A 12,202-nucleotide genomic window follows, 5' to 3' on the forward strand; every position below is an offset into this window, starting at 1 on the left:
CCGGTTTGGCGGTTGCCAGGCGCCGAGTTCCGGCGGTGCCGGATCGCCGGCGGCGCCGGGCGGGGGATGCGGCGGGGCGGCGGCGGCACCGGGACATGGAGCGGCGCTGAGGCGGCTCGGGCCGGCCGGGGGCGCGGGCACTGCGGCGCCGGGCGCGGGCCCATGGTGGCCGGCGGCCGCTGAGCGCCGCGGCCGCGGAGGCAGCCCGGGCGGAGCCGCCCTGGGGTCCCGAGGGCGGAGGCCGGCGGGGGCCCCGGGCGGGGAACAATGAAGCTGCTGAAGCCGACCTGGGTCAACCACAATGGTGAGGGCCGGCCGGGCAGCAGGTGCCGCGGGCCGGCCGGGCAGCAGGTGCCGCGGTCCGGCCGGGCAGGTGCGGCGGGGGAACGGGCGTGCGGCACTCGCGGGGGGCGCGGGGCGGGCGGAGCCTTGGGCCGCTGCCGGGCGGTCCCGGGGCGGCCGCGGGCGCCGGAGCCCCGCCGCCCCGGGAGCGGCGGCTGCGGGCGGGGGCAGCGGCAGCAACAAGTCCGCGCCCCCGCTGTCCCGGCGGACGGGAGTGGAGCCCGGTGTCGGGAGCTGGGCGGGTTCCCGAGGGCGGCGTGGGGAGAGCTCGTCCCCAGGACGGGGCCGTACGGCGGCAGCCCCTGGAACCCGGCCCGCCTGGCACGGCGTGTTCGCTGGGGACAGCCGGGCACCGTCGTGCCGGGGCTCTGCAGGGAGGGCTGCAGGCTCTGAGGGAGCGCTGAGCTGCTTCCGCCGGCCGCGCACGGCCGCTGGGCCGCTTCGTGCTTGAGAAAGTGCAGAGGGATGGTTTGAATCGAGTATGGCCTCTGCAGAGGAGAGGAGTTTTGTGTTGATCCCGAGGTCCCCTCCGGACGAGTGTCCAGGCAGGATGAGTGTGTGTCCAGTGCACTGCGCTGACCACCCGGGTCTCACATTGCTGACACAAGTGCACTGTTAAAAGTCCTCAAATGCGTTAAGCTGTGCTATCGTTCTCCATGGAGGGAAAAGTTTCTTCCAACAGTACTTTCAAAGCAACTCCCTGAATTTATGTAGCATCCTGTCTGCCAGTCGTCTGGTGATGTTGAAGAGATGTGTGAGCTAAAACAGCTTAGAGTGAAGTGTCGATAATTGACAGAAGGCTCTGTACTTTCCTTGTGTGGCAAATACACGACGGCACCAGTGTTTATGTCATATTTACCCTGCTTAGGATGAATTTCCAGATTAATACCTCTACTGTTCCTGGTGAAGCAGTGAGAAGAAACCTAACACAAAGAGCTCACTTCTGTTTATGCAAGTTTTACCCTCAGATTCATGGGTACAACTTTATTTCAAGTGCAAATTTTATACTCTGTCAATGTGTAAATGTCATTAGCTGGGCTCATGTAGCTGATTGGTATCTAGAATAAAACTAAGACCAGGTTATTCAAGCTGGAAAAGCATGCTTTGAGTTAAAAACCACAGGTACAACTTTACAGCTGCTTTTCTGCATGTATTGTATTCTTTGTGTTCATGCTGCAGATTTTGATAACAACTTAAGCCTCAAAATGCCATTCATGTGCATCTTTACTTGGCCTGCTCTCCAGAGACTCTATAGGCAGCAGATGGACTCAACCTTGTAAACAAAAGTTGTAGTGAACTGAAAAAAATGTGGAAGTGCTCTATTTGAGATGTTTTTTTACATTTCTGCTTGGTTACTCTAAACAAATGTAGCATTTACATCTTAATCTCTGGCTGCCTGTGGTCAGGCTGTCCCATGCCTCTGTGTATCTTCAGTGGGAGCACAGGAGCAGCTGAATAAAAACTTTCAGCCTAAGTCCTTGGAGATCACAGAGATTAGATCTGTAACTTGGTATGGGTATGTATTTGAAATCTGTAGCAATTTAGAACACATCCAACCATGTGCAGCAATTTAGAACACAGGCTTCAGCCAAGCAGGGCTTCATTTATAGAGCCCTGTGATAATGGATAATGCACTGCACAGGGCCTTGATAGTCCTGAATTTTACTCCCATTTCTGCCGCTGACCTCTTGGGATGAGTTTGGCCAAGGCACTTCGTCTTAATTTTGCCACCTGCAAAATAGACATTTACCAGCAGCTCCATTTGTGAGGTGCTGTCAGGGCTGAAAAGGTGTGCAGGACTGTGTGACAATCACACATTCCTGTCCTAGGGGCAGGGAGTGCAGGATAAAAACCGGTGAGTTTAGTCAGCCTCCTCTAATGTACCTGGGTTCCGGATCCTCCAGGCATTGCTGCATGTGAGGAGTCTCCATCACTCCTAATGGGGCTCCCTCTTGGCTCTGAAACTTCTCCAGAAACAGGGTGAAGAGAATTTACACTGTGTGTGCTGGAGACTCTGTGATAATTCTTATTCCTTGGATTTCTGCACAGGCACACGGGGCTGCCTCACTATTCTCATTGGTGAGTGAGTCCTGATAGCAGGGCTGGCTCTTCTACACACCAGATCCAGCTGCTGTCATTTCAGCCTTTTCCTCTTCCCACTCAGTTTTGGGAGTTTTGTTTTACTGAACGGACTAGAATGATGCTTCCAGGCATACATTCTCCAGGAGATAATAGGCACTAGAAGTGAGTGTTGTAGCCAGGAAATCCAGCACACCTGGGAATTGTGTGCTGCACAGCCAAGGTGCCACGCACTTATGGTAAAAGCAGTACAGCATATTTCTCTCCAAGTTTTTGCAATGGAGTTCTTAATGTCGCTTTTTCTGAGTGCTTATTGGAATTATTTCTTGCTCAGATGCATTTTCTATAAGCTTTTCATGCACTTAATGTGGGTTTATTAGATTTTACATTAAATTCTCATTATTGTTGTGTTCTTCTCTTCCATGTGCCTTTAACTTAGAGCAAGGAAGAATATTCAAAAGTGCAGTCTAATGGTGGGGGCAGGAACAGATGACTGTAAGATACAAGTGGTGTGATTGGCTTCTCCTTCCCAGTCTTGCATTCAGTACCTCTGTAGACATGCATCGTGCACCCAGCAGCTGCCTGTACATACTCATCACTCAGGGTTTTGAGAGCCCAGGTGCTTGAAGATAACTCATGCAGGCAAACACTGATCCCTGTGGGAAAGGAAGTCCCTTGCTGTTCCAAGAAACCCTTGCAAGCCCCAAGGTGCTGCTCATGTATAACAGCTTGTGGAAACTGGAGCCTGCTGTTGTTTAAATATAGGCATGGAGTTTATCTCTCCAAGCTGTAATGGTGGAATGTAAATATTTGAATTGATTTGTGAGTCACATTGACTCTTATATATTAGGTGGGCTGGAAGCAAATTGAATAGAAATTCACTCATTTTGAGGTAGAAATTCACCTAAAACTGTTTTTACATTCCATTGACTATTGTATAAAGTTAAATAACAAACAAAAATTTAAAATAGCTTTTATTCTTCACTGGTGTACTTTTTTTTAAAAGACAAAAGTTGGGTTTTCTTACTTAGGTCTTTTTGTTCCAAGCTTGTTTCATTATCAGTATTTCTTTAAGTACATAATGTATATTTGGGTTCTTTAAACAAATAAGCCCACAGGACATCTGGTATATCATAAGGTGTTCTGTATTTAATGAACCTGGTTTGCCTCCTCCCGCAATGTGATTCTGGGAGCTTCAATAATTTAAGCTTATCTTTTTTTAGAAATTATTTCAAGAGGTCAGAATGTCTTAAAACACATTGTGTTAGATTTTAGTGTTGCTGCTTAAATATCACAGTTTGTTTTAGTTCATTTTTACTGTTGGGAAACTCAACACATCTCCAATTAGAAACATGGGAAAGCTTCAGTTGCTTTGAAGCAGGGACCTTGTGCCTTTTGGTGTGTTTCAGAGGAGCTAGCAACATAATCTGATAAAGACATGAACCCGGGGAAGAAGGTGATTGCTATCAAATAATGGCTCCTTCTTCATTATTTTGAGAAATTGAAGGAAGTGAAGAAAATCACAGTATCTGTGCTCAATTTGTAAACTCCAAATAGTATGGAACAAGTCTCATAGCTTTAACCTGTTACAGTTATCCAGCACTGTAGATGGCATTCTCTTGACTGTGGTACCCTGGAGGAAAGAGCACCCTGGCAATGACTTTGTCGTGCTGAATTTCTGTCCTGTGATCACTTCATCTGCTCCTTTTGCGTTTTGTTTTTGTTGTTCTTTTTTTTTTTTTAATTAGTAATTGGACATTAAGTACTGGGCAGATCATTGTGTATCATTAGTTACCTGTGGAATAAGATCCCTTCCTGGATCACAGTTGAGCCATGTAGGAAACATGTCCAGCACTTCATTTATTACTGCTGCCTTTCCTGAGTGCAAAGTCCATACCCTCTTTAAACTTCACAGATAAAATAATGCCTTGTGACCTGGCAACTTTAACTGAGGTCTGAGTTTTTAGGATTATAACCATTTATGAAAATCTGCTCAGTGCTTATTTGATTTAACTCCAAATTTATGCTAGGAAAAACCTAAAAATAAAATTTTATCCCGCAATATAAATATATGGAGAGTTTATGTTTGAACCCATGGCCTTCAATGCCAGTTCCCATTCATGTCACAAAACAGAGGAGAACTGAAAGTGGCTTGGAGTGACCAGAATGATCAGAAGTGTGAAACACCCTTTGTACAAAGAACAAATGAGTAGAGTAAGGACTATTTAGGCAAGGAGTGGGATCATTGGGCTGGGAATGTGATGAACACAGTTGTGAGCGTTGGAAAAGGGATCAGTGTTGAGTGATTTTCATTCACTGCCCTTCTGTACAAGGATTAATTGCATTAAAGTAGCAAATAGCTGGTGCAGATCCATGGAGTAGGAGGTTCCTCACAGAGTTTGTGGCTGAACCGTGGATCTCTTTGTGTAGGGGATGTTGAAGGTAATTATGGATCTGAGAAATGGCTGCTTGAATTTATAGAAGAAAGTCCATTGGGGGCCCCTGATTCAAGAAGTCAGAACTGTAATTTCTTTGGAGTTGGAAGATTATTTTAGGAAGAAACACTGTGTGCTTACCATTGTACAGATCCCTAGGGACTTATCTAGAGCTGGTTTCTGAACACAGACTACTGGGCTTGGTGGCCATTTTCTTTGGTGTGGCTAATTTTAAGCTTTTATGATGAATTTGTAGCCTAGTTATCTCTGGCTCTCTAAGCAAAGTATTTTGCTGAGTTTTTTCAACCCCGTTTGTGGATCTGTGAAAAATCTTTGCCCAGGAGAAAGGGAAAGAGCTGATGTTACTGCTTCTGTAGAATTGTGCTCTTTATGCAGAAATTGGAGAGGCTGTGGTAGTTTATAACATGTAGTAAAGGAAAATTATATCATGTCAGTAATTTTTGCAAAACAGTGGGTGCAATGACAACTTTTTGGAATATGCAGCGTATTTTCTTTGCCTGAATAGTAATGGTAGAGGTAGCTAAGTTCTTTCTGATTTGCTGGGAAAGTTTTCTCTTGGTGTTAATGATACAGAGGCAAAATGAGCCAGGTTCTTGGAATTCAAAGGTCTTTGATAGCTGGCTTCTATGCTCCCCAACACATCTAATGGCAAATACCAGAGTATATGAGCTCTTCTTGTCCAAGACTTGATGCAGATTGAAAAGGTCACCTCTTCCATCTCTGTGGTCTCCAGAGTGGCCTTTTCAGTAAGTTTCAGTGGGCTCAACTATTTCAATGATGCACTGGTTTAATTTAAGGGAACTTCCACATTTTGGAAAGGGAAAAATAAATGTTTGTTTCTTGTTTGTGCTTCTCTAAATATTCAGCTTAACCCTGAATGTTGCATTTGAGTTAATAGAATAAAAGCAAGACTCAGGCACAACAAGCTGAAGTAAAACCACAGCTCATGTGTGTCTCAGCTCATGTGTGCTATGTGGTCTGAAGGACTTGGAAGGAATGTAAGTTGAGTGCCATCTTTCTGTGCTTAAGGTCTTTGCTTGGCTGCCTGTAAAAATTTTAAGAGAAATCATATGTCAGAGTTGCAATATAAATCCAAATAAAACAAACCTTAAAACAAATCAACATAAAGGATGCAAAAGTCGAAATGGAGCTGAATGTGTATCCCTCAAATAGTAAGAAATAGTGGGTATTTGGATGAGGATTTTATTAGGAGTTTATTGTCAAGGGTTCAGTTGCTACAGTTAGACATAAAATGTGCTGTTAGATAAGATCTCCAGGTTTTATCATTTATGTCTTAACATCTCATGAAGATACAGCACAAGATTGACACTCATGGGAAGTTTATCAAGCAGTCTTGGTGTGTGGGTGCTGGTACTTCTGGGTGTTTGATAAATTGCCTTATTTTATAGTGGCATATATGTGATCTTGCTTGCAGAGGCATTCCAGTTTGAAAGGATTGGAAGTGCTGCCAGAAATTCTTTGGATGTGGAAATCGCATGCATGTTCTTTCAAATAATCCTTAGTGGTAGCTCTTTGAGCATCTCTGAAAGGCAGGAAGCTTGCTGCTCCCCTCTTCCTTTTCCTCTGCAAAGGTTAAAACAACTGTGAGCATAGAGAGAGTGAATACGAGCCAGTGGTTGGAGCAGAACAGGTTGGAAGTGAGGGCTTTCTGGTTTCCAAAGCTGTTCCCCAGCTGTGGTATTTGTTACAGAGTTTACATTCTAGTAAAGTTATTAGCTTTCTTCTGAAAGATGTAGCATATGGTGACTTGAAGGATTTAAGAGTAATGCTGTTGTTGGTTAGTCCTCCTCTTTCTATATGGAAGCCATAAAATCAAAATTAGTTTTTGGGTAGAAGAGTTTCATTAAGAGAACTGAAATTTGAGATAGGTAATTGTGTGACCAACAGATCCAGCTTGAAACTGGGAAAGATTTTTAAAAAACAGAAGTCCAGACAAGACTTGCTTCAGGTCATCAGCTAATGAATGTAGAAACCTTGAAGAAATTCCATACTCAAATACCATTTTGCCTTGTTGGCACTTGCTTTGTGGTATTACTTTGCTTTGAGGTATTTGGCATATCCTGCTGGATTAAGTGTCCCTGGTTATCGCTGCTTTTTGTGGCATGATAACTTCATATAACATCATATAGGCATTTAATAGGCTGCCATTTCTGTCAGCAAGCTGCTCTCAGCTCTTGTAGTCAGCTGTAATTCTTACAACTCAAGCCTTTAGAAGAAGAAAGTCACTTGCCAGCCAGAAGAGTTATGGTGGTTCTGGCATTACTGCATTCCCTTGAATATAAAATAATTCAATATGTTGCTGCTTGTTCTCTAATTCCAGGAAAGCCAATATTTTCAGTGGACATTCACCCAGATGGGACCAAGTTTGCAACAGGAGGACAAGGTAAGTCTGTGTACTGATAGAAAACAGAATTTTGGGTAATGATAATAATAATCTTGTGCCTTCACAGGACTTGAATTGGTTTGACCCTTTTAAAAAAAATCACTTTTATCTCTAAGAAACAGATAATTATGTAAGCTATTTAATATATTGAGAAGTGCTGCTGCTCCTGCAGAAGGCAGAGTTACATGTTCTGACATCTTCATCCCCTTGGACAGCATTGATATAGTAGCTGCTATCAGTGATTGAATCGTGGCAATACAGGCCAAATTTCCTTTGAATTTGAAGAGGAACTGGATGTGCAGTTGAGCTTTTTCAGTTGCTAAATAGTAGAACTATTGGGACAGAAAAATCCAATTATATAAATAGAAAAGCTTAAGAAATATATGCAAAAATATAATTTGGTTCACAGTAGTGAATAATTTTATGTTGGCTACAATAATTGAAATTTAGTATTTGAATATGTATCTTTTCTCTATAAAAATACAATTTTATTACAAGTAGTTGTCCTTACTGTTGGTATCAGTTATGTACAGTATGACTTTTGTACAAGGCTATATAAATTTATTTTTAATAGCTTCAAAAATAAAGCACTTCTGAATTGGTCTAATTATATCAATTCTGATTATATCAAATCTGATTACATCTGTAATCAGATGTTTCCAAAGTCCCTAGTGCAGTAATGCCTACATTTTCACATCTGTTCTGGAACTGAGATTATTTTGAAAAGCCTTTTTGCATGTATTTAGAAGGGGGTGCTTTTTGGTCTCTTACAGGTCAGGATTCTGGCAAAGTTGTGATCTGGAATATGGCTCCAGTCCTGAAAGAGGAAGATGAAAAGAATGAAAATATCCCCAAGATGCTTTGTCAGATGGACAATCACTTAGGTAACAAAGTTGGTTGGTTGGGTTTTTTCATTACTATTGGTAATTTGCCAAAGCTTAAGACTTACATGTCTGTAATTGCAAAAATCAATAAAACACAGCAGAGTGGTCTCATACTTTGGCTGTATACTTTTCAAGATATTCAGCAGAAAATGTTAAAATGTGAGGAAATGTGCAGAGGACTATACATACCTTTGGAAAACTTCCCCCATAAGCTTTTTTCAGCTGTGGCCATAAAGTACTTGATAATGCACATCCTAAAACTGGGGAGCTCTGAAGGAAAGGACAGGAGAAGAAGTATAAAAAATATATCATCTTCAGTATATTGGTTATAGTTACAAATTATTACATTTATTACATTATAAATCATTGCATTTGGAATTAGTAGGGTCACCTGACAAGCTGTCCCTTCTTTTCTTCAAAATATACCTTTCCTTCTTTGCCCTCTTAATCCCTCTTTATTTACCAGAATAAGTTTCCTTCATTAGAGGAACATTAATCTTTTTTCCTTCAAGCCTCTTTTGGTGAAGCTTTTTTAGATAAGAAATAGGTTTTTTTAAGTAAGAAATTCCTGAACTGCTACTGAAAGATAAGTACCAACTCATTTATCTAAAGCAGACAGAGTAACTGCTTTGAGTGGAAAAAGCCCACTTAAATCCTAAATGTCTCCTGTCAAGTTTTGCTTATTTGTATTATAAATCCTGTCTGCAGTCCAGAACCACTTATTCACATATTTCATCTTGCAAACTTTCTTTTCTACGTTTCAGCTTGTGTGAACTGTGTGCGATGGTCAAACAATGGAGTTTACTTGGCTTCGGGGGGAGATGACAAGTTGATTATGGTGTGGAAACGAGCTGCGTAAGCATGTTTCTTCCTTGAGCTTCCCATTTCATTTCAAGTCGGTTACTCTGTGACATCTCAGTGCTTCCTCCCTGTGCTGGCCTTTGGTAAGCTCAGTGCTCCACCTGGTGTGTAAGGAGCCGAAAGCTGAGACACCAAAGTGCTGGTGTTGGAGATGTGGCCTGCTGTCCTTTGGGCTGGAGGGTGTCTGCTTGGGCAGTCTCTCTCCTCTGGAGGAGCTGAGACATTTTCTTCTGTCCTTGAAGAAAGCTTCCTGGTGAGATTTGAAAAGTCACCTTAAATGTTACCATTTTAGGCTATCTACAGAAATCCTACATTTTACTGAAACTGATTTTTTTATAACTGGAATTGTTCTCTCTAAAAAATGTGCTTTTTTTCCCTTCTGTATTGTAGGAATAACTGACTATAAAATAGAAGTGTACTGTGCAACTGGGTTTCTTTAAAAAAAGTGAGGAGCTTGTGGTGGTTCTTTTTATAACTGTTCCTATTTTAATTAGGTACATTGGACCTAGCACTGTGTTTGGTTCTAGTAGCAAACTTACTAATGTTGAGCAGTGGAGGTGTGTGTCCATTCTCAGGAGCCATTCAGGGGGTAAGTTTAAAGGCGTTGGATGAACATAATTTGCATATATTTTGAAAAAAATTGCTTTTCAGCATTGTGTTTTCTTGTTTGAAATATATATATTTGGTGACAAGTTGGTAATTAATTTTAAGAGCAACGGTGAAAATTTGAAAAGTGTAATTTTTAATGAAATGCAATTTTCATATGAGTAACTTCTGGAAAGTGTGGTATATAGGACAAAAGATTAATAAATAAGAAGCTTATATTTTGCTGTTTTCTAGCTTAGAGATGAACCTGAATAAGGGAAGCTGAACTGTATCTTTACTTAAATGTTCACACTAGCAGTGAATACTCTGATTGGCAAAAGACCATGGTTTTGTAAACCAAAGAATATCAATGTTTATTTAGAAGAAAAATATCTAAAGAGCAATGGAAAAGTTGAATAAATAAATAATTTCAAATGCATTTTGCATCTGCTGACATGAGCTGTGATTAAAATGAAGACGGAAATCACTTTGATCACTCCACATGTGTTGGAACAAAATGAGTGCATTGTAATAGCTTCTGTTCCTTTTTCATTCAGAACAAGTTCTTTGTGCAGGCATTAACACTTCCTGCAATCACCAAACATTGCATTCTTTCCCTTTTGGGGTTTTTTTCCTTGATCCCCGCTTTGAGCATTGGGAGTCGGGGAGTCTCACTTCCAATGAGTGTTGCTTTCTTTGACTTTGGTGAGGTGATAATCATTTCTCAGTGATAGCAAAATATTGCTACAGAGAACACAAGTTCTTTGTAAAAAGACTTTTTGATTTTCTGATTACCATCAATCTCTTAAATGGAAACTTCCTTTTCCCAAACAGATGTGATGGATGTAGCATGGTCTCCACATGATGCCTGGCTGGCATCCTGTAGTGTTGATAACACTGTTGTCATCTGGAATGCTGTCAAATTCCCAGGTGAGATCTCTAAAGATGTGCCAGCATGTAAAGCTCTGTGACAAAGTCTTTCGTCCTTGGGTGTATTTCACTGACTCTTCAAATCTCTAGGAGAGCATGGATTGTCTGTCTTTTGAGGTGCCACACGTGATGCTCAAACCTGGCAGGTCAACCTTCTTCCAGGTTTGGAAGGCGGTGAATAGGGGATTACACAGTGCTGCAGACAGCTGCATTCAGGTTGTGCTGCTGATTTTACATGAAAATCATGATTGCATGTGTTTATTTAAATGCCATTTATTTTAAGCTGTCTTTCTATACTGATACCAGAGGTTTTAGACTTTGAAGCTAATTGTGCACCCTCTCAACCTCTCCTCCCACAGGCTGATAAGCAAGAGTGTGACTGAAAGTAGGTTACCAGGTCTGCCACCTTAGTGAGTCACAGCTTTGACTTGGTTCACACTTGCTGCACAAAGCTGGATTACTTGTGATAATCTTCGGGTGTGGAGGAAAATTTAACTGAAATTCCAGTTCAAGTGCTGCTTTCCACAGTATCAGAGTGCTACTCTGAAGTGCTGGGACTCTGCTGTTCTTCCTGCTCTGACCTGTCTTCTAAAGAGTCTTGCACCTCTTATTCTGGCTAGAATTCTCCTTACCACTTTTTTATATCAGTTTTTTCTTAAGTACAGGTTCCAATTTGGTTGATTTGTTGTTTCTACACTAAAGGAGTTCATACTTAATACGGTGTTTCAAAAAGATGTAAATTTTCTCGTAATTACTTACTCTGTATTCTCAATTTTTGTGTGCACAGAAATTCTTGCCACTTTGAAAGGGCATTCTGGCTTGGTGAAAGGGCTGACCTGGGATCCTGTTGGAAAATACATTGCCTCTCAGGCTGACGATCGAAGTTTAAAGGTGTGGCGGACCATGGACTGGCAGCTGGAAACCAGCATCACAAAACCTTTTGATGAGGTACTTCAGAATGTGTGATTGTTCAAAGTGAATTCCCTTAGAATGAATGAAAACTAGAAAAATAATTCTGATTGTACACAAACATGAATTAATTGAACAGTGCTGAATCAAATGAAGCTCTCAGCAGCTTCAGAAGAGGGAAAAAAATAATTACTTTCTCATAAAAATATGATTGACTAGAGACTTTTACTGCCATTTGTTGTTGTGGATGTCAAAGGTTTTCATGGGTTATGTAAACAAGTAAACTTCTGGAAATATAGTAGTTATTCTAGGGAAGTGTTGGCACTCTGTTCACAGTAGTCTGACATTCTTCCCTATGCATCTTCTGTTGGCCACTCTCAGAGATGAGGTAAGTATATTCAAGGAGGGATCTTTGATCTGGCATCATAGGGCTGTTAGGTGGTGACTTTGATGAAGAGATCAAGTTTCTGGGGACAGAAACTGGTGCTTGGTTAGTGGAGTATTCTGCAGTGATCTGAGGGTGTTGTGATTAGTGCGATTGTTCTTTGTGAAAGACCTTATCTGCTTCAATTCATGAGGGAGCTGGCCTGGCAAGCTGGAAGTCTCATCGTTAGTGGTTACTGTGTTGCATTCGTGTTACTAACTAGGGCTGTGGTAAATACTGAGGAAACAGTATCAAAAAACATGTAACATTTGTGTTTCCTTTGAAAAAGTTCTCCGAGTTCCTTTCCCCCTTTTCATAGGGTTTCTTA

At 41.8% G+C, this 12,202-nt stretch overlaps 1 protein-coding gene across 4 annotated transcripts in view; it reads left to right on the forward strand.

The window, feature by feature from the left end:
• The first annotated feature begins 205 nt into the window (after window positions 1-205).
• HIRA (histone cell cycle regulator) overlaps window positions 206-12,202 on the forward strand; it is a 32,498-nt gene continuing 20,501 nt past the window's right edge. For 2 of the 4 annotated variants that reach the window (XM_014253975.2, XM_005524382.3), the window contains exons 1-7: window positions 206-304; window positions 7,219-7,281; window positions 8,055-8,165; window positions 8,930-9,020; window positions 9,521-9,615; window positions 10,446-10,541; window positions 11,329-11,489. In XM_014253975.2, the coding sequence (XP_014109450.1) occupies window positions 268-304; window positions 7,219-7,281; window positions 8,055-8,165; window positions 8,930-9,020; window positions 9,521-9,615; window positions 10,446-10,541; window positions 11,329-11,489 (654 nt within the window). In that variant the 5' untranslated portion in view covers window positions 206-267. Of the gene's footprint in view, window positions 374-7,218; window positions 7,282-8,054; window positions 8,166-8,929; window positions 9,021-9,520; window positions 9,616-10,445; window positions 10,542-11,328; window positions 11,490-12,202 lie in introns of all 4 variants that reach the window. The other 2 variants (XM_088065215.1, XM_088065216.1) reach the window with 1 other exon arrangement.

This window comes from Pseudopodoces humilis, chromosome 20 (assembly GCF_049639895.1).
Source record: "Pseudopodoces humilis isolate 2021_Gansu_Grassland_sample_001 chromosome 20, ASM4963989v1, whole genome shotgun sequence".
Lineage (NCBI taxonomy): Eukaryota > Metazoa > Chordata > Aves > Passeriformes > Paridae > Pseudopodoces > Pseudopodoces humilis.